The sequence below is a fragment of the Perissodus microlepis genome, chromosome 6, assembly GCF_051167445.1.
Source record: "Perissodus microlepis isolate ML-2025 ecotype Zambia chromosome 6, ASM5116744v1, whole genome shotgun sequence".
Taxonomy (NCBI): domain Eukaryota; kingdom Metazoa; phylum Chordata; class Actinopteri; order Cichliformes; family Cichlidae; genus Perissodus; species Perissodus microlepis.
In genome coordinates, this window is record NC_140466.1 from 20,047,578 (window position 1) to 20,069,679 (window position 22,102).

The 22,102-nt window shown below is 43.6% G+C and overlaps 1 protein-coding gene across 2 annotated transcripts in view; it reads right to left on the reverse strand.

Moving 5' to 3' along the window:
• Positions 1 to 4,344: 4,344 nt before the first annotated feature.
• dlc1 (DLC1 Rho GTPase activating protein) overlaps positions 4,345 to 22,102 on the reverse strand; it is an 81,705-nt gene continuing 63,947 nt past the window's right edge. For both annotated transcript variants that reach the window (XM_084931391.1, XM_084931390.1), the window contains exons 6-18: positions 20,634 to 20,705; positions 19,208 to 19,289; positions 18,074 to 18,137; positions 14,643 to 16,288; positions 13,327 to 13,506; positions 11,594 to 11,753; positions 10,553 to 10,760; positions 9,843 to 10,059; positions 9,319 to 9,433; positions 7,937 to 8,152; positions 6,410 to 6,627; positions 6,121 to 6,294; positions 4,345 to 6,030 (exon numbers count right to left, since the gene is read on the reverse strand). In XM_084931391.1, coding sequence (XP_084787517.1) covers positions 5,931 to 6,030; positions 6,121 to 6,294; positions 6,410 to 6,627; positions 7,937 to 8,152; positions 9,319 to 9,433; positions 9,843 to 10,059; positions 10,553 to 10,760; positions 11,594 to 11,753; positions 13,327 to 13,506; positions 14,643 to 16,288; positions 18,074 to 18,137; positions 19,208 to 19,289; positions 20,634 to 20,705 — 3,452 coding nt within the window. In that variant the 3' untranslated portion in view covers positions 4,345 to 5,930. The remainder of the gene's footprint in view (positions 6,031 to 6,120; positions 6,295 to 6,409; positions 6,628 to 7,936; positions 8,153 to 9,318; positions 9,434 to 9,842; positions 10,060 to 10,552; positions 10,761 to 11,593; positions 11,754 to 13,326; positions 13,507 to 14,642; positions 16,289 to 18,073; positions 18,138 to 19,207; positions 19,290 to 20,633; positions 20,706 to 22,102) is intronic.

Genomic DNA, 22,102 nt, shown 5'->3' on the forward strand with positions numbered 1-22,102 from the left:
AATGAATTTTAAAGCATGTCAAAGAAATGTTTTATACTGAAAAATAGAAATGTACATAGCATTAATGATCACTTGTCAACGTGCAGTTCATTATATGTAATATTTCGCACGGATCGCATTATTTGGTTCTTAGCACATTCTGATGGTACGCAATACACAGAGAGCGCGATGAAGCAGTTTGCACTGTCATGTGATAGGCTTGTTATAAACACCCACTAGAGGGCAGTGTTGCACTGTGTAAACTGTGAGTCACAGCCTGCTCACTGGACTGATCAGATGCATAAACCAGCATACAGCTCCATGACTAACCTCAGGAGGTTAAACTTTCAGTTGAACTTTTTTTGTGTGTGATTTGTGCGTCCACTACAGAGGATGTGAATGAACAGGCTGGGTCTCACGAGGTTAAAACTGTGCAGACGCACAACTTGAATTTTGCTCATTTGCTACATTAAACACGTTACAGTGCCACTGATGATAACAGAGTCAGCACGCCCTCCTTTCATGAATCTTCCTTTCTCTTTCCTTGTCGCTCTCATATAATTTTAAATCCGATGTCACAAAAGCTAGAAAGGAAGCTATACTTGACTGAGCCTTTTTATTTTTCTTTATTTAAGATCATCCCTCTTTATTTCTAGATCCTTGCAAATGTGCATCCGTATGGTTAGTCTGAAGAGTTACAGACTAACCATAGTTTGCGAATTTGAAGCACAGAAGGAAATAATCAGTCCATATACTGATTTCAAAACCGATCACAAAATTTTACTATAGCAGATGTTACTTTGTATAACGATTATCTGACAGTTGCCCATTTTATGCCAACTATAAGTCTTCCTCACACGTGAATGATAGTTAGAGAGCAAACATGCTGGCCAAGATATGTTCTTTAACTGCCACATTAAACAAATCTGTACAACTGCCTTCTTTCACCTGTGCAACATTGTACAAATTAGGAACATCCGGTGTCACAGTGATTCTGGAAAACTAGTCCTGCGTTTGCCAGTTCAAGCCTGAATTATTGTAATTCTTTATTTTCCTTATTCCTTATTGTCCATCATCTCCTGTGGAGTGTAGTAAAGATGGCAGCCACTCTCTGTGATGATGCAATGCATAGGGCTGGTTCCGGTGCTGCTTTAGGCCCAGGCAGCTGGAGGACTCATAGTGGTGCTCGGCTCTATTCTCCTCTTGCTCACTTATCATCCATTTATATGCCGCTATTGCATGTCAGTAGCTTTGTGTGTTCTGTGTCAAATCGCTCCTTGTCTGTCTCTATATGGCCCTGAGTCTGAAGTTGCTCAGTAGTTACTGATTTAAAACAACAACAAAAACTGTTGTTTGTTTGGTTTGCCAGCCAGTGAAGGCAGATGGCTGTTTTTCCTGAGAAAATTCTTTTGGAGCTTTCTTCCTGTTAAAGGAAGTTTTTTCTTCCTACTCCCCACAGAGTGTTTGCACAAAGGGAATTTTTTTTGTAAATAACATAACAAAGCCTTCATATGGCATATTTAAAAAAAAGCAAGCAAGATTATTACCACACAAAAATACAGCTATAACAATTTGATCAATGCAAGATGCCCAATGTAACTAACCCCAGTTACAGATCCTAAGATTCAATTATCTCTTTACTTCCACTTACCTAGTTCGAGGGGTTGGGGGGTCGTTTTTCATGCCATAAACAAAAAAATAAAAAAAAAATGTATGCTATTTATCCACAAAACTGTGAAATGATTGTGCTACAGCATGCAAAACATTAAGCATACACAAATTAAGTAGATATTAAGTAAATATGACAAAATAGCTCAAGAAAGATATAGTAAAGAGACAAAAGCAGGAGTACAATTACAAAAAAATGAATTTAAAAAAGTGAAATAAGATAAAAGAGATTGGTGAATTTAGCAAGGAGCTTCTAGAGATCAGTAGAGCTGAACAGTACCAAATTTGACAAGTTTCATCAACTCATTAGCATAAAGTCTGTAGCTCAGGCAGTAGAACGGGTCAGCTACTAACTGGGAGGTTCGTGGTTCGATCCCTGGTTCCCGGTTGCTCCAGTCTGCATGCTAAATATCTCTGGGTAAGATATTAACCCCAAGTTGCCCCATATAAATAAGAGCACTTATGTAGAAGAAAGTGCTTCTATGAATGAAGTGCTTCGAGTGCTTGGATAGAGTAGGAAAGGCCCATTTAAACGAACTGGGAACAAACTTCTTCCTTCTTCCCCTCTTAATTAATAACTTTGTGTGATTCTCAGGATCAAAAGCTTTAAAAGCATAAAACACATAAAGAGTGATGAGTTTCTAACTTTATATTTATTTACAGTGTCCCTTAAAGAATAATTACACAAACCAGAGTCACATTTACAGACACACTGGTTCTCAGTAGTTCATAAAACTATTTAATCTATCCAGCAGAATTCTTACAGTTACCAAGACTGCTGACTTTAATATGAACCACCGTCCTGAGATATTGGGAACTGGCATTTAGAAAAACATTGTATAAAATGAACGCAGGTCTGCAGACTCAGGCCTGCTTACCCGTGTGTTTATTGTACGTTGCATCATGTTCGTACACTGATGTACACGCTGTACTCGAGTGCTTCGCAGGCTGTGAATTTCTGAAATATAAAGATAATCAAAGGAACTACAGAAACATTGTGTGACTAAACCCTCGTTCTTTTCCCTGTTGACTCTTCAAATACGGTCTTATCACGATGACATACCATTTCTGTTGACAAAACAGTGCTACAGTTGATTTGTCAGAACATTCCAGTCCACGCGGAGATATGTGACACACACTTCCTCTCAGTTTGATATGTCTGTGGGACTGATAACGCTGGGAGAAAAAATAAAAAAGTCTGGTGTGTAACATGTGCATCATAATGTGATGCTTAAACTGTAATAAGCAGGCAGCTTGCATGGTGTCGATCGTTTGACTTGTAAAGTAAAATGGAGAAAATGTGATAACTTCTATGGTCACATAATGAGCCTCGGCATATTTCTATCATTCAATCTGAAGCACAAAGGCTGTCTGTGCTGGTGTTATCTGTTTCAGAGTGGAATAAAATTGCATTATTCACTTAAGGAATAAAAAGAAAAAGACTGTGCAGAGCAACAAAATGCACACTGTTCTGAGCGTAGACGTCTTGAGAAATCTGGAGGAAGAATGCACACGTTCGTATTCATTTATCAATGTGGGAAACCTTCTGTGCCTGATTCTCAAACAGCTGTGCAGGAATGCAGCCCTGGTGGTGACTCTTGGTCAGCCTTATCTGGCCCCGTGTAATCTCCCAGAGGTGTTTGGGTTCTCAGGAGAAACACGTACTCAAGAACATGCAAAAAACACAGCAGCATTTCGAGTGTGCAAGCAAATGCACACACACACACACACTAGAACTAGAGGGAGGAAGAGGTCGCCTGGAGGTTTATGTTATTTGAAAGATTCTGTTAAACATTATGCGACAAATTCAAAGCCAAGCACGTGTGCGCACGTCATCGTCTACGTGTATGATCTTGTTGGAGTCTCTGGTTTGTCTCCAGTTCTGTGTTGCACTCGAGTGTAAGAAGAAGTGTTCTTGATCCAACAGGGGAAAAAAAATGTGAGTGAGGATGCCAGCATGAAATGTAAATGCCCCGTCTTAACTGTGGCCTTTCGCAGTCAAGTTAACACTTGTTTATGCTGTCGCTCTGTACGTATATGGAAAGTACTGAGACTTGAGCTATGAGAATACACGGTTCAGGGTTAAGGATCATAACAATTCTTCTGTTTGGTTTACACCAGATCCTGAACAAAACATGTACAGCACGTGCGAAGGATGTTTTCCTGCCGCACATGGACACTTCTCACTTGGCCAAGTGGATAAAAACATAGATGGGAACGTTAGCTCCCCCCTGCTCTCGGCTCTAAACCCTGGAGCCCACCCCACCCTCCCTGCTTTGCCGCATGACTGCTCTCCTCATTGTAGGGTCTGCTGTGTCCAAGCCAGGACAGCTGTGGTACAACAGGCCCCATTGTCTTCTGCTATATGACACTATTATGTAACAAACAGGACAGCGGGTGAGATCACCAAGATCTACCAAGCCTCTCTGGTCCCATCATGCGTTCACTGGTGTGGAGTAAACACAGAGAGCGGGCGATGAGGGGAAGCAAAAATGGAAGTCCAGTATCAGTCTGGAGCTGAGAAGGTGTAATTACTTGGAACAAACTGTTGTGCAAACAGGCGACCGATCAGATTATGGGGGATCTGAAGAGCAAAGCCAGAACAAAGCCACAATACTTTGGCGTGAAAGTTGGCCGTGCTGTGGCCCTCCCTGTTTCTTTACAACTATATAACTCACAGGACACACACACACATGGTTATTATTTTAATACATTTAATAGTGCACTTTGATTAACCTGTACAGAAATAATATTATTAAAAAAGATAAAACATTTTCATTTACGTAACACAAAGCTTAACATGTACAATAAAATAAAACAGTATGATACAAAACAAACATATATCTGAGGTATAAATATATTGGCTTTAAATTAACTGTCATTGTCATGCATTATTATTTGGCAGAGACACAGTTAAAACACTTGCGATGCGAACGATGGCTTAGTGGATTAATCGGACACGTCAGCGCGAACAACGCACAACCTCAGATTTAAGCACGAGTGTTACGAGTGAAGGTCAGCTGATACAATGTCTTTATTTTTTGAACACAGACGAGACAGCACAGCGAAAGAAGCTCACGCAAAGATATTTTCCTTCCTTCAAATTCACACATTCAGTCTGCCCTCCTCTTTACAGTAAAACCTGTAAAATCACCACCTTTATAAAAGGACCCCTCTTTTTTTTTTTCCTCTACTTTTCCTGTCGGACTACCTTTCTGTTCTCGTCTACATCAAAGCGACTGCGAAAGCATTATATGTTTTTAAAAACTTTGATAGCATACAAGCCTAAAATCTCAAAAACTGTGCTGTGCTTTAAACAAATCTAACACTTGTAACGGTGAGGAAAAGCTCACTGTGGGGAATCTACTGTTTTCATCTTGGGTTTTTAAAAAAAATTGGTCCATTAAATCAGTTTGGTCTTGCGTTTCGGTTCCTGACATCCATAAAGTGTGCCTATGCATCTCTGAGAACGCAAACAATGGCATCACACGCTCGAGACATTTGCCGCTTACTAGATTTGAATTCTTCATGATGGAATTTAAGACATCTATCTGTATGTTAGTAAATGAGGCCCTTCCTTTGATCGTTCCTCTCATTTTGGTGAGCCAGCCACCAGTACTCGTCTGTCTCTACCCTAAAACACTAAAACCCTTTGTGCTACCGGCCACCTGTCGTCTCACAACATCCTATCTATTGTCTCCGCTCAGTCTGCGCATTACCGTCTTTCTTCGCCCGTGGATTTATCAATCGGCTGACCATAATAATGTCTGCTGTGCTTTGCTGTAACAGAAAAAAAGGGGACAGAGGTAACGCAGGACATACGCCGACCTTTACTCTGAACAGACTACTTTATGTACACATTTTTCTGCTACTGGAAACCAGTATGACAAATCTGTGTTAACTGCTGTTTTCGCATACACGCTCTCACGCATACATTAAATCCCTCTTTTGCTTCTCAGAAGCAATAGCACCCTTTGGACAAACCATACACCCTGTATCAACATCGCCTCCTCTGGCCCAGATAAATGTTTGTCTGACACAAGTCCTCTTGGCAGCACGCTGGGAGGCCCCAAAAGAACAGTTTAAAAACATAACATCAATCTTGTTTGGACATAGGGGGAGGAAAAAATCACAAAAAAAAGTCCTTCAATCCAGGATCCAGAGTTTGTCCTGATGTGAGGATGGAGGCTTGGACTTTGACCTCTCTGGTGGGATGGAGGTCAAAGTCCCACCCCAAAAAAAATTCCCCAAAACGGCCGCCGTCCAAATTGCACACCGCTTTCTCATTTGTCCATGGGTGCGGTGAATGAGTCTCGTATCCGTGCCACCTCGGCAGCGCACAAGTGTCCATACAGTTTATTGTACCACTCTGGGAAACGACCCCTGATTAGACAAAGAAAGAGAGGAGGCTGTTAGCCTACTGCGTTGCTCTAAAACTTGATTTGTTTGTGGGTCTGGAAGTAATCCACTCACCTGCAGTCGGTTCGGGAAATGTGCGTGAGTCGGGATTTGCTGGCTCCACAGGGCTCTATGAAGTAGCGTGAAGTGAGAACATTGGCTCGGACGCCCACCGCAGACGCCCCTTCGTGGTCTACAGAGGTACACACCAGTGCGCATGCTCCCTTTGGCAGGTCCGTTACCCATGTTCTGTTAGAAACCAATAAAGACACTTTAGATTAAAAACAGAATTAAATTAGATGTAAGATGAAAGATAAAGACAAAAGCAAAATAAACACAAGAAGAGAAAAAGACAGCGATCTACCTGAGCACGACATGGTCTCTGGTAGGATGAGGCGCCATGGAGTTCCTGACATACTGGTAGACCTCTGTCCTGTCATCGAGGGTCTCCACTACACGGCTCTCGAGCAGGTCCTCATCCCAGTGTCCCTGCTCTCGCAGCACCCGGGTCAAAACCTCTTCGGGAGTTGCGGGAACCTCCACCGTTACTTTCCACAGCCGCAGTGGATACCCGTCATGGACCTAGAGAAACAGACGGTGAGACCCAGTTACTTTACTTGCAGTCCATTGATTTAAAGCACTTTATGTCATTAAAATCACAGAACAAAGACAGGAAATTACAGCAGACAGGAAATGTCATGCACACAGGTTCCTGCAGTTAGTTTTAAGGGCTTGAAAAGAAGGCGACTGGACTTGTTTAAGTATTTTCAAGACATTTCACCTCTCATCCAAGAGGCTTCTTCAGTTCAGTTTCACTCACAACCTCTGGTGGTAATGTCTGACACCTTTTTCACAGTCATGTAATAATGCACACGATTAATAATCAGTCAACGAGTGAGATGTCCTCAGCAAACTTAAAGAACACCAGTTGCCTGCCCTTCAAGCTCTGATTAAGCATACCCCCGTCTTTACCTCAGTTCCTACATTTCATGCTGTATCTAACTTAACATCTTGTTCTGTGCTGGGGTCTTGCTGTTGCTGTCTCTGGATTTCCACATGTGTGCTTGGAAGGCCCCCAGAACAGCCCTTCACTGCCAAATATAAATTGCTGCAGATGGAAATAATCTTCTTTCACTGTAGTGCTCCTGACTGAAATGTGGTAAATATAAACTTTCAGTGTCTTATGCAAGTGTTTGGAGGCTTCCTATAAGATATCTAATTGTACCAGTTACATTAGGGGAAATTACAAAAATCGGATGTAGTAATTTAACGGTAATCTTACGCACAACAGCTAGGCTGTGTTTCAACATATTTCACTGCGCTCTGGCCAGGTCAGCTGCTTCTTTCTGCCATCATATGATAAAAAGCACACACTCTGCGCCTTGTGACTTTAAACTGGAGAAAAAGATAACCTCATCCAGGGCCTCGCAAACTGGACACAGGAAATGTAACCCTGGGATAATGCAGAGGCTCTGTACGGTTTTGTGTTTGTGTGTGTGTGTGTGTGTGTCTCTATGTCAAGCTGATGTCATTCTGGGATGGAGTCCAGTACTGGGATGGGAATGAGACGCCAAGGGGCCAGGCCACTTTCGCACGGATTTGTTTTTACACAGGAAACCCTAACTGCAGGTTTTCCACTCGATATTTAGAGTTAAAAGAGAGGCAGGGCAAGGACTGAGAGGAAAAGAGAGGAGAGGAAACAGAGATGGTGTGCATGTTTCAGGAGTGACAGCTTGTTTACACTCTATAGAAAGATAATAAATCTTTCCTGTGAGCTGTCTGACAATTTTATCAATGTTTCCAGGCTGAAAGTAGCCGCGCAGGCTGAACAGATGACATTTAAGAGGACCTAGAGATAGATTTAAAAAAAAAGAAAAAAAAGAGGACCTACCTTCCTATATGCCAGGTCAGCATGCTCTGGCGTGGAGCAGCTGTCATATCCTTTGAACTTGTCTTTAGCCTCTTTGAGGAGAGTGTCCAGGCTATCTTGTAGGTACGCCCTGTAGCCTCCATGCGCAGCCTCTTCACCTGCAAGCTCCTCTAAGCGCTGCGGCAGCAAAGCCTGCTCCATATACGAGTTTCTGCAGCGATTCATTTCTTCTGGGATCTGTGAGAGAAGAGGAGATGGATGGTTAGAACAATTATTCGTCTGCTTAGTCTGTTAGAGTTTAGGATGAAGAAATATCTTTTGGTTTGACAGACTTCTACAATTCCTACTGATGTTAGAGAAAACAAAGAACTGCTTAATACTGAAACATGAGAAGGAAAACTTCAGAGAAAAAACTAAAAAATTAATTAAGACCCCCTTCACATATGATTGGCAGTGTGAGCTTACTGTGGGAAAAAACTATTATGTATAACAGGTCTGATTTTAAAGATCTCAAAGCATTTCTGAATAAGTGATTAACACTGAAATCGTGGTTTTTCTGGCTTTGTCATTATTACATTAATCCCATTAAACAAACTGGAAACACATCCTGTGTTTGCCTAGTTTATCCTCAATATAGTCTCCTTCATATCTTCCATTGTTAATTGCATCCTGACAGTGTTATCGTCCATCTTCCCTTTAAAATACCTCCATAAGCAAATGCAAATGTAATTAAAGAAATCATTTAAGGAGGTTAATTCGGTTTACTTGTGCAATGTGACCATGACAGGAAAGCAGGAAGCCTTTCCACAGTCTAATAGAATTTTAAACGATCTTAATGACCCACAGTGTGCAGCCTTTTAACATTTACTCTACCATGTCCAGAGAAGATGGCACAAGGCAAAGCACATTTCTGGCTTAATGTCAGTTTTAATTGGATCTGTAATGCTGTAGTTTTGCTGATTATTTCCTGTTGTGCTATCCATGTGGAGATGCCAAATCTCACTGACATGAATTTATTGATTTCTGACCCCTGTGATACTATGCTAGAGTTTGGGGGGCGTTTACTTGAACAGAGCTCTGGACAACATAGGTATTCAGCCCCCCGTAGCATGTTTACTTTCCATAATCCAAACTCCTCTTGAACAAATAACTGCATGAATTGGATCAATGCCTTACATAACTGGGACTCTGTTTGTTGACAGGACAAGCGCAGGGACACGAGGTATGCGGCAGGAAACCGGAGGTGACATTTATTCTGGCAGCAAACATACCCTCATTACCTTAAATGGCAGTTTACTGTGAAGGTAGTAGCCAGTAACTCATTCTGCTTTTATTTTTTAAGCTAACTTTAAAAGTGAAGAGTTTGCTGCACAGGTACTGCTACACGACTTTTAATCACTGACCCTAAAGAGTTTCCTGCACTCCTGGATCATGTGCGCCAGGCCATGAGTGGCAGCAAGGTTTTCATTCAGGTCCCTCTGGTCTGGCTTTCCGAGTGTCTGCTTCCGGTTCATCACCCTTTGGGAAAGAAGGAAAAAGAAGAAGACATAATGAGGCTAATTAGAGCAATCACCACAAAAGAGAAGTAAAAAAAAAACTGGAGGAAACGGTTTAGCTGTATAAAGCTGATAAACCCTCACCTAGAAGTGCCAAATGTGGAACAATGCATGTGTTTTTTTAATTAGGTCTGGACGTTTATGTAACCTTTCTATTTCCTCTGTCTCTCTCCCTTCCTCTTCTCACCGGCTTTGCTCTCTTCCACACTATTCTGCCCTCGTGCTAGTTTGGAGTGACCCTTTCCTGTTTTCCAAAACTGCACATGCATATTGCGCCCTTATGCAAGACGCTGCAACAAAAACTATGTTGATTAAAGGCAGTGACCTCATGAAACTGAACCGATTACAACGGCGCGCGCTCAGACACACACCTCGGCGAGGAGCTCTCCTTCCGTCGAAGCGTGTTGAGGTGGAAAACGGATGGGGCCAGACAAACTGCTAGGTTGGTGGGAGTCATCTGATTCTCAGCCACGCTGGCCGTCACATCGCTGAGCAGACACAGCAGCGTCCGGAGCGCCTCTCGGTTCTCATCCGGCAGGAGCAGCACAGCAGCGCGAGCTGCTTGAAGGCGGAGCTCTTTAGGCATGTCTGGAGAAGAACATGGACTCCATCATCATTCCTTTTCAGTTCAATTTAGCACAAATTTATTTAGCTCCACAATAACATTATCATATATAAAATTAAAAGCTCAAGGAGTCAGTCAGTACTAATATCTGTTGTCATACTACATCCTGTCATCTTTTTTTCCAGCTGTTGTTTAATTCAGGAAGTAGACCGTATCGGGCCTCCAATTACCTGCCAAAAATGAGTTATGATGGGATCTGTGTTGACCTGTTACATAAGCTATGTTACATAAGCTCATATGTATGGGTCCACTATATGCTTGACCTCCCATACATCACCTTACACAAACGGTGTAGCGTCCACAGATGTGTGCTCATCTGTCTCATGTGTTTTTTAGCTCTATGGCTACAACATCTAAAACAAAGTATGTCAGCTGTGCAGTTGCATACGTCAAGCTGCGCGAGGAATGACGTAGACGAGCCTGGAAGAACATTTTCTGTGTTTTGTGTCTTCTTACACTGATAGATCTGCAGGAAGGTCTCTGAAAGTTTGCTGGTAAGCAAGGGCTCTGGTAAATCTCTGAAGTACTGCTTCAGCATGTCGGCAACGTCATAAGCTGACTGGCCCTCGTAGTTGACTCCTCCCCCGTCGGCGCCGCTCGCTTCATTCATCTGACGGAGGGCTTGGATACGAGATTTTACACCCGATTTCCTGAAAAGACCCACCTGGGCGGGGAAACAAAGAAGAAAAGGGTTACGTCTCACATACCATGCAGAAACCTTTGAACTATAAAGTACCTGATCAAAGAGTATCAAAAATGACTCTCACAAACACACACACACACACGCACACACGTCTTTTATTACGTTAGGCTGTCGCATTAGGAAAATAACATTCTTGACTTATCCACAAATCCGCAGCTTACAGTCAATATGGTTACATCACAACAGATCCTGTTGACTGTATTTACAAGGAGCTCCAACAACAGCCAGTAGGCATTCTTGTAGTGAATGCTGTGTAGGACCTCATCAATGGCCTTTTAAGGCTGTGTGAAATGGCAATGTTGGGGAGGAGAAAAGAAGAAGACTGCTGGCTTGTCCACTGAATATTTTCCATGAGCTTTCACACTTCCAAACAGAGGCACTTTGTCTGTCCTTGAAAAGAAAGCCATCATTCTCTTTTGCATGATGCCATATTAAAAGCCATTTTTCAATTTGACTGCACCTTTCCTTCCTTTATAAATGCACAGACTGTGACAGACTGGGTATAGATTAAAGCGACACAGGTGACTGAGCTGCCGCACACTGACTCTCCCCTGGCACACAGAAAGTGTTTACACACTGACTGAGTGGGCATCAGACTTTTTCCGATTCCCTGCCTCATGTTATGTAACACCAAGAGAAATATGCACATGTATTTAAATTGATATTTTATGCTAAAAGTTAGCTAAAATAGTACTTAAAGCTCAAGGTGAGGTGGCCATTACATGTAAACTTGCAATTCCAGTGTATAAAAAGGTTTTGCACACATCTGTGCATATTTCTGTACTATATATTACCTGGTCGAGGCACTGATTTCGTAAGTAGCGCATGGCCTGCTGAATTCCTTGAGGCAGGGGCTGTCCCGTCCGCTGGACGATGACTTGTAGTGGCACACCAAACACATTCCTGTCTTTGTAGTCGCGCACCTTGATGCGCTTCATAAACTTCGGCACAGCCCTGCAGCATACACACAAATTTGGATCTTTAAAATGGGTCAACATTATAATGACATACCTTCATTCTCTCTTTACTAACTGAGAGCCAAGACTGTAATCAACAAAAACACATCACAGTAATCAGGGCTAACACAGACATTCCACAAACACCTATTCATACACAGAAAATTGAATCACCGCCGCGTCAGAAATGCGTCAAATGGTTTATTTTTAGTTCAGATGCAATGTAAAACTCAAACAAATCCAATTAGGCCTTTTATCACAGAGCGCTTGAGCCTTTTATGTGTGTGCAAGGCGAGTGTGAAAGTGAGCAGAGGTCCATCTGCAGGGTTTTGGGGGGCGTGGGTAAAAAGGTAAGGGAAAAATGGGGATCGTGGAAAGGAGATGTACAAACCCGCTTCTTTGTACATCTCCAGTCGACGTCCGTCTCCAGATTTGTCACTCTGGGCGAGCTTGTGTGCAAGCATTTGGTTCCTAGTGAACAGCAAGTCTCCATCCACAAACCCAGAGTTGAAACATGCAACCCTGACCGTTTCACAAGAATGTGCCCGCAGATTTATGGCTGAGTATCTGTCTGCATGGGTGTGAGTGTGTTTTGCACAGAGATGTTATGCGTGACTCAGGACAAGTGCGTCTTTGTAAGTGCTGGGGTTCACAAGACTCGGAGTGCTTCTTAGAAGCACGGTTTAGAAAAAAAAAAACAAGAAGAAGAAAAAAAAAAGAGCATGTTATGATCCCGGGCAGAATTCTGACTATGTTGTGGGCCTCCAGTGGCCAACAATTGGACACTGTCTTTCAGTGAGCCTCAACCTGTCATAAGACTGTCATAATGCCTTCTATTCCCGTTTAAAAGAAAGCCTCGAGCAGAAAAATAACACAGAATTAATGTGATTTTTCCACTTCTAGTCATCTTTTCCCTTAACTTTAGCTTCTTCAAAACAGCCAATTCTAGGTAGCACTTTGGCTTATAGCAATTTAGCACAATGACACTTCAGTCTACTGTAATGTGAAGAATGTTCAGTGACATTCAGCTGCTTTCATTTCAGGGAATTTCATGAAATTGTCTTCTCCCCCCCCCCCCCCCCCCCCAGTGTTCAATTTAACATAAAAAAAGCAAGAATGAAGAAATAAACGAGCACACAGAAAATTAGCCCAGACCTTAAGCTTAGAAGTGGTACAGAAGATAGTTTGGAAGGACAGTTATTGCGTGCAGCTCTTTTCAGCCTCGAGCTCAACACCTCGCGTGTGAACTGCCATGATTGCCCCGTTGAGAAAAAGACTATGTACGCCCCTTCCCAGCAATTATGGGCCTGGGAAAAGAATGTGAAACCCAACCTCTGTGGACAGCCATCCCCACACTATACAACAACCTGCAGATGGAGAGGATTTGGATATGGGTAGGATTGAGAGGGTTAATAGCTGGCTGAATGGGTATATTAAAGGGCATTACTTAGAGGAACAATATGGCAGTGGCAGAAGCCATTTCACATGAAGTTTTAAAAAGAAAGAAAAACACTTCTTAATGCTTTCACCCTCCATTTCCCGTCCACAAGCCTTCCCTACAGTCCACTCACCAACTGAAGCCATGTTTGTTTGTAGGAGTGTGTTTCTCCAGTAGAGCAGTGAGCTGCAGAAGGGAGAGTTTCTGCAGCAGATTCATCTGTAGCACAGACTGGCAGCTAATCTGAAGCTGGGCGGAGGCCAAGCTGGGCCGATGGGAGTTCTGGAAGCTGGGCCAGCGGAGTTTCTGTGGTCTGGAGTACATCGGAGAAGAGCAGAGCACAAATTGAGATGTGAGAAGAATACTGACGATTGAGAAAGAACAAGTTTAACCCTCGGGATCTGCCTCATGCTTTTGTTCATGCATAAACGTTGACAATAAAACCCACGGCCACACACAGTATTTGTAGTTGTTATGTGCCAAGTGATCAGTTTGGGGATTACAAGGACTTATGTAGACATCAATCAAGAGATTGTCTTTGAGACTAAAATCCCGCCGAACGTAAGTCTGCCTGTGAATTCCTGAAAGCACAGGAACGGTCCCCATGGAAACCAAGCAGCATTCCAGAGCGCTCGGTAGCATTACATAAGGAGAGAAGTCTCAGCGTGTCCCCCTGTTTATCCTATGCTGTCACTTTTTATGTAAAACTCTTTTTGTTGGTACCTCAGTGCTGCATTCAGGTTTGCTTTGTCCTTTTACAGAAGAAAGACTGGCAGCATTTGACTTTCCGCTTAGTATTAAAACTAAAAGTAGCACATAAAATTTTTCTTATATAAAAATATGCATGAAATTGTATTTTTGAGAATGGCTAACAGTGTGGTCTGTGAATTATTTAGAGTCAAAGTTGCTGTTTAATCTAGGGCAGGGGTATGAAATGGACCTGAGGGCCAGAACTGGCCTGGCAAAGACTTCAATCTGGCTCACTCCATATCTTAAGAAAATATGTGAAGGAGAGCATAAATTTTGGACTTTTAACTGTAGTTTTGGCTCCAAATAAAGATTCCCCCCACAGTTATTTATACAGCATTTCTTTATCATGTAGAAAAAGAGACATTGTGTTGAAACTGCACTTCTTTTTCTTACATCTCAGGTATTAAAAGTGTAGTTAAACTTCTTTACATTGATAAAAAAAAGAGGGGTTTTACTGCTCGACCCACTTAAAATCAAAGTGGGCTGTATGTGCCCCATAATGTAAAATGAATTAGACATCCCTGATTTAGGGACTATAGATATAAATGACCACATGTACTCTAATCTGGCATGTTTGCACCTTACTATAAAATGTAAGGATTTCAAACCTCTGATTTTTTTTATTAAAATCTGGATGAACCGACCCTTCATTGATGATCTGCGTTTGTAAAAAGATGGTTTTGAATTTTCTTCCCTCACCTGCTGGTTCGGGTTAGAGATGCTCCAACACCAGAGTCTCTTCTCTCCCTCATTCCTTCCTCCCCCTCGCCCAAGGGGTTTCCTGTGCTGTCTTGGTCGCTTCCGTTCTCGGCCTCCTCCAGGCGGTTCTGCAGAGGAGAGGACGGGCACGGGGAGGCCGAGTCCAGTGCTGAATCCGAGTCGCCTTCTTCCTCCTCATCTTCCTCCTCCTCCTCTTCACCGGCCGCATCCTCAGACCAGGCATTAACGAAACGCTGCAGGCCGCTGACGTGTTGAAGCACTTCCTCTAATTTGTGCTCATCCCCCTCTTCCTCCTCTCCCTCCACTCTCTCCGTGTAAGGGACGTTGTCATAAAAACTCAGACGGCTGTCGACCGAGCCCGATGAGCCACAACGTTGACGTCTGCTGTGCCGTCCCCTGAGGATCACAGAGTTTCCATTATCATTAGTGCGTGAACTCCCATCCTGGAGGGCCTTGGGAAAGGTTCCAGGCTTATGGCCTTCTGGTAAATAGAAAAAGATCATGCCCTCCTCTTCCTCTTCTTCTTCCACTTGTCTGCTGTTGTCTTGCACGCTGTAGTTGTTCTTGCGGTTCTGCTCATCAACTGTCATCCCATTACTAGCGTGGCAGGGGACGGGTGGGGCAGATTTGGGAGCTTGCTGCTGATCGGAAGCTTGCTGGAGGAGGCTGAAAGGATCAAAACCTTCCAAATACATGCCCCCTCGCTTACTGGAGGTCGCCGCCGCACTGTGGCTGCGAGCTCGAGTCACTGGGCTCGGCGTGCTCACCGCACTCCCGCTGCTAGCTTCCGACTGGCTGCTCCCAGTACTTCCAGTACTTCCGTTGCTGGTCTGAGTGGAGTAGGATACAGAGCGATTGCGGTTAAGTGTCATAGTCTGGGTATTATTGCGATGGTGATTAAGATTCTGGTTGAGGTTGAGACTGGAGATGTCCACGCAGTTGAGCCTCCGCAGTTTGTCATCATCGAGACCCTCTTTGACGACAGGGCCGCTGATTTCTATTTTGCCTCCGCCGGTGCCCCCCTTCTTCTTTCTCTTAGAGGAGCTGCCACTGCGGAGCCGCAGACTCTCCATCCTCTTGAGAAAGCTCTTAGCTCTCGAACGTGTGCTTTTGCTGCTGCCGGATCCTCGGTCCAGACTTCCCCCTCGTCCGGCGACCCCCGTCTTTACATCAAAGGTAAACTGCCTGAGGGTCTCTAGGGGCGATGGAGGCAACCCGTCAGACAGAGAGTCCTCATTAGCACATCCTGACCCACCCGTGCCTGACGATGAACACATGCTAGCTACTGAGCTGGCACGGGTGGCATTAGGGGGCACAGCTTCGTTTACCAGAGCAGCACCGTGGGTCTTCTCTTCTCCTCTCCCTCCACTCCCACTGCTGTGGATGGAGCCGACTTCGGGCTGTTCACTGAGGTCGGTCAGCACACTCTCCGAGCTGTTGCCTTCTCGGAGGGTGAGCTTGCCCTTCTGGGATGCTTGGTCCTTGGGAAAAGGGGGCTGGCAGGCATCTGTGGGCAGCGCGGAGAAAACCTCCAGCTCCTCCATCCGAGACCAGCGCTTGCTGTCCCTCTGGAAGGTCCAGCGTCCACTGATGGCACAAGGCTCATCCTCATCTGAGTCCTCACTCTGAATGAATAAGGGGGCCAAGGAAGGGAGAGGGGAGAGAAAGGAATAGCAAGAAGAGAAGGGGAAAAAAGAGAGGGAGGGAGAGAAACAGTTGGTGACATTATTCACTGCCACATTTTCCACTTCTTTTCCAGCATTCCTCACCTTGATCCAGGAAACTTTCTGCAGTTATGGAACTTATTTTAGAATGGATCTAATTTTAACCTACATGAAATATAATTATATACAATGGCTGTCAAAAGCTTCCATAACACAAGGCCTTTTATAAGAAGACATGTATAAATTTTAGCATGAAGCATGAGGTAATTATATTCATGGTCAGCCAGAAAACCTCAGAAAAATAAGTAGAATAAATTGGCCATTGCTGAGTCACATTTAATGTATATGAACCATTACAAAAATGCACACACCTCCCCCAGTTTGGTTAATCTGTCTCAGACCCCGAAGGGCGTTGAGGAAATTCCATTTTGACCCCATAGCTCTCAATGTAGCCGGCCAGACTGGGGTCACCCCCTGCCTACACCCACCTACACAGTCGTTATCTGTTTGTGCACAGGCACTCGTGGTTGGAGAGTAAAACAAGCGCCGTCACTGATATATTTTAAAATTTCTTATACAACCCACCTACAAAACTGACGTCTATAGTATACAATCAAAGTCAAACACAGGCCTCAAATCTAAAATCTGAACTCATTAGAACACCAAAAACTTATAAATGAAGTTCCTTTATAAAGGATCCTGGAGATAAGCACACCGTAGCCTGTTTCTCCAGTTATTCTGGTTGTAATGAGAGGTAACCAGCACTCACTAGTGATCATAGCTGGAACCATTTTTTACCGTCCACCCAGCAAATCATACTGATTGGATACTCTGATTGCCACATCAATGAGGTCGCAGAATGAAAGCTATTCTTATAATCATCAGACAGTACGAGCAAACCACGAAGAACGGGAGACGAGGAGATGGAGATTTAAGAGAGGGAATGTAAAGACGTGACGAGATCAATGCATTCCTAAGCTGTCTGGGCATGGGGGGTGGGAGGCTGTTGTCCCGCAAGAGCGGAGGAGTCGAGGAGGCAAATAACCTCTTTGACTCCTCTGCTCTTCTCTGTTGACTCCTGAAATGAAAGGTGACACAGAAAGGGTCATCCTAATGAATACCACCACGCATAGAACAAGGATCTTCCTATGTAGCCCTTAAGGGCATTAGATTTGGTTGATTTGTAGAAAACAGAGAAATTCTTGTCACAAAGTGACAGTGTCTGTCAGTCTAGACTTTCTGCTTTAATTGAAACATGAGTGGTCTAAAAGTGGGATTTTTACATAATTATCCTAAGGAGGAAAAACACTTTCCACTAGGACGGCTTCCTTAAAAGAGACATTTAAGAGCTGGTGTTGGTGGGGGTTTAATTGGTGCGAAAAACTGCTTGAAAACATGCCTTTATAATACCTCTGAAATCATTGAAAGATGTATAAATATGAGGAAGTATTTTAGAAGAGAGAAGGTGAGCATACTTTAAATGAATGGGGGAGTTTTGGTCAAAGAAACCCCTTCATTTAGACATTAAAGCTCTCCTCCCTTCCCCTACTATCCCACAACCCATTTGGTATAGAAATGAACTCAACAGGTGCCTTCTCATTAAACGAGATGAGAGAAAATGCAGCTTTGCCCTGTGGCCAAGTGCGAACTGTGGGTTGAGGTGAGGCGGTGCAACTGTGGATAAGGAGATGTGCAAAGTGGCTTTTCACAAAGGAGGGTAGTTCAAGTGCTTGCATGTAGACTTACTCTTTTTCTTTGTGGCGAAATCTCCAGTCTCATTAAAGCGCACTTATTGAGGGTGTTCAGTCTCCTGCAAACACAAACACACGCACAACTGGTTAGATTTGAATTGTGTGGGCTTTAAATATTAAACCTCACCAACTTTCACTAGAACACAAGGATGTGTAAATGCAGGAAAGATGAAACAAGGCAAAAAGGAGCTGCGGTGCATCCAGTCTGGCTAATGAGATGCGGAGGGATAATCCCTACGTGGACAGGAAGAGAAGGAGAGAGGGCAAAGAGAATGAAATCTGCTGGAGTACCGACGCAACCTCGGGGAGGGGACAGAAAGATTATCCCTTTAGCCACCTGGAGAAGGGGGTCCAACCTCTGAAGAGCTCTTAGAGCAGATCATGTAACAATGGAGAGATGAAGTGATGGGAACTCAAGGATAGCTGCGGATGTGGGGAAGGGATGAATGCTGCCAAAAGAGGAGACACTGAGATGATAGCTTCCAGATGTATGGAGGAACACCTGCTGTGGTTTATTACTTAAGGATCGAGTTCTGATGAAGAGGCTGAGTCCATTAAAGAACCATTAGTATGCTAAAAAGGACGGCAGGGGGACAAATTGAATGCAAACCCAGTCGTCTTCAATGATAATTGCAACCATTTGGATCACTTCACATATAAAATGAAGGCTCACAAAGCTCAGAGCCTTTTAAATGTTTATGTTTTAGGGAACAATTGCAGTCTAATTTTTTTTGTCCCCTACAACATAAAAAGAAAGATGCAGTGATGTAAGGAGAAAGATATGTGCCTGGGAGGATGGTACAAAAGACTCTAACGGCTAAGATAAACCCTATCAGTCCCAGACAAAGAAGAAAATAAAGGAAGAAGAAGGTAAGAACATAGTGAAACCAAACAGGGAGGGGAAGTGCACGGTTGCTTATCGTGCGATTCTTTTATCTCATCGGCAACTTTCCAAAGCACGGCTCTTTTTGAAGTCATGCCCTCATGGTTTCATCAGAGGGAAAAGTAGTGATAGTACAAAAAAGAGAGAGAGAGAGAGAAGATGATGAGGAACAAGAAGAAAGGAACATACCATCAAAAGAAAGATAAAAGGCGTATGAAGGGTTTTAAGCATGACTTGTAATCTCACCTGCAGAGAGCCTCAATAGCATCCCGATCGAGGAAGTCGTGGTCCTTGGTGACTGAAGAAATGTCAATGGGAAACTGGGCGTCTAAAGAGAGAGAAGTGAGTCAGGTTACGTGAGGGCATCTCCCTGCCACTGATTGGATCAGTATGTTCAGATAAAACTAAAAGATACCACCCTCAGCTCCAAAGACACCCACCTACTCAAACACCCACCTTCCCCCTCTCGCTCCCACCCACCCATACAGCCCTGATTAAAAGCTAAAAGAGGAAGTAGCGTCTTAGTCGACCAAACAAACACAGCTGCAGCTTTCAGACCCAGCAGGCAGGGGGGATATGCAGCACAGGGGGAGAGAACAGGGGACTGATTGAAGAATGACAATAGGTACTCCAATGTGGCTCAGAGGTCCCGCTTCCTTTTCTGCTTCTCGCTCTTTCTCTCTGGTCTACCTGAATAACAAGGTCACTTGTTCGCCCAGTTGCTGGGCTGGTAAAAGCAGAGTGAGTATGCCTTGAAATTCTGTCTTGAATGCCAAGAATGACCAACTGGATATTACAAGGTTTTCTGGAATGTCGGACCAACCCAAAATGGGACTGTTGCATCCAAACCCTCAGGGGTCACGTTGATAAGAAAATGCTATCATGGGGCCAGCACCTTTAACCTGTACTGTACTGGAGCAGGCCTATCAGTCTGCCTATCTTTAGTGGGGCAATAGTCTCGACGGCACAGACAATAAAAAATCTCCTATGGAAATAAGGAAGGGAAGTGTGTGTCACGTATCAACAGAGCAATTCCTACTACTACTACAAATGAGTCAAGCGCAGTTTTCAGCACTTTTGTATTGCTTTTTTTTTGTCTGGAAGGTCTCAACACCTGTACAGAAACTCAAATAGGAAACCTTTCACAGTTAAGTGGAAATAAGCAGTGACCTGCTGACAATGGCAGCTCGGTACTGCTGTCATCATTCTGTAATTACATAAAGGGAACTGGTATGCCCCTGGCATGCAGTAGTATAGCTAAGAAGACCTACAAGGAGTGAAGAATGTTTTATGTACTTTGGTGCTTATTTATATTTCAAGGGTCATGCAAAGTACTCTTTGTCAAGCAGTTGTCATTGCAGGTGTAGCTTTAGATGGAGCAGAAAGCTATAATTATATAGGTTACACTGTATTCAAAGCATAGGCAATGTTTGCAATACAGTACAGCTTGCTGGGGCTTACATGGATTTCTTTACAGATGTAGAGCAAAAAAAACCCCACACACATCTTATTTGCTCTTCTGTAATGTTAGGCTGTGTGTCTGCAGAAGTTTTTAAGTTCACATTTTTAAAATTAAATATAACAATTATTCTTATTGCAAAGTGATAAAACCCAAACCCATCAGTCATGTACCAGTTTTGAGTGGGCTGCGGTGTCTCCTAGTGTTCCTTACCTTCATAAAGTTGGGCGTATTGCGGGAACCCTGCAGCTCGGAGCCACGTGCAGGCCTCTTTGGCTTCGATCTCTATGGAGAAGAACAAGTGAAACATGTTAAGGGGTACAGAAGAACAGCATCATGTCAAAAAGCGTGTAGTAACATGAAAAGACATGAGCGTGGCTTTTGTAATAACATCACGAGTGTAAATGAAACATCATTTAATAAAGTTATCAAGTTTAAACACCAATCTAAGAAAACACTCTGGAACCCTCCAGCATGTTAGCATCTTATCAAATGTGAACTCCTTGACCTTATTAGCTATCTAACACTCCGTCACGCACGCCTCTCACATGTTTCTAGAGCTAAGAGCAACATACGTGCAAACTTCACAGCATCACACTCTCAAGTGTCTTCCACTTAAGCTTCTTAGCTAGGTAATGCAGTGGAGTCACATATCTCTGACAGTAAACGTTGCCTAACCTTTTCCTCACGTGACACGAACAATGGTTGCCGTGGATCTGCATCCATGGAAAACATTTATTCTTTAAAGTATTAACATGTTACATTTTCTTTGCTTGTTGTCTAAGAGCATCTGTTTCCTCCTGTTACCATCACAAGTAAACTCTGAAGATTAGCGTGAGTATAGGAAAGGGAGTTTAACATTCAGATGTGTCATTCTGAGAGCTCGTACAGATTCACCATAAAAGCCATTATTCCATACTTCTTAAAGACTAACAAACAAATTCTCCCATAACTCCCTTAGAACACAAGCTGAGGTCTATAGTGTGTCACCGGTGCCACGAGGATGTCTCCCAGCTATCTGTGAAAGCTTTTTAGATGACATGTGCCAAATGGCTGCTCCAATCGCCATAAATCCTTCATTATCCCTGCAGCTACCTGTTTGTAGACAGGAGACCAAAAGAAGAGTTTTACAGTGTCCTAGTTCCTAGAATGATAGCAAGTACACACGCAGATCAACCTTGAGAGAAACAAAGCCTGAGTGACAAAAATTATAAATGGCCTGTATTTGTATAGCGCTTTACATAGTCCCTAAGGACCCCAAAGCGCTTTACACTACATTCAGTCATTCACACATTCACATACTGGTGAGGGCAAGCTACACTGTAGCCACAGCTGCCCTGGGGCGCACTGACAGAGACGAGGCTGCCAGACACTGGCGCCACCGGGCCCTCTGACCACCAGTAGGCAACGGGTGAAGTGTCTTGCCCAAGGACACAACGACTGAGACTGTCGGAGCCGGGGCTCAAACCGGCAACCTTCCGATTACAAGACAAACTGCCAACGTTTGAGCCACGATCGCCCCAAGGCACAAAGCAAGTAAAAGACTTGGAGGACAGTCAAAAGTTCTTGCTTTTACAAACTGCTACACTGGCAAGTTTAATTGGGTTACTGTGTCTGGCTGAGTGTAATTAGCTAATCATAACCGCCTGTAAAGAAACTGGATTTAGTGCATTTTATCTTTG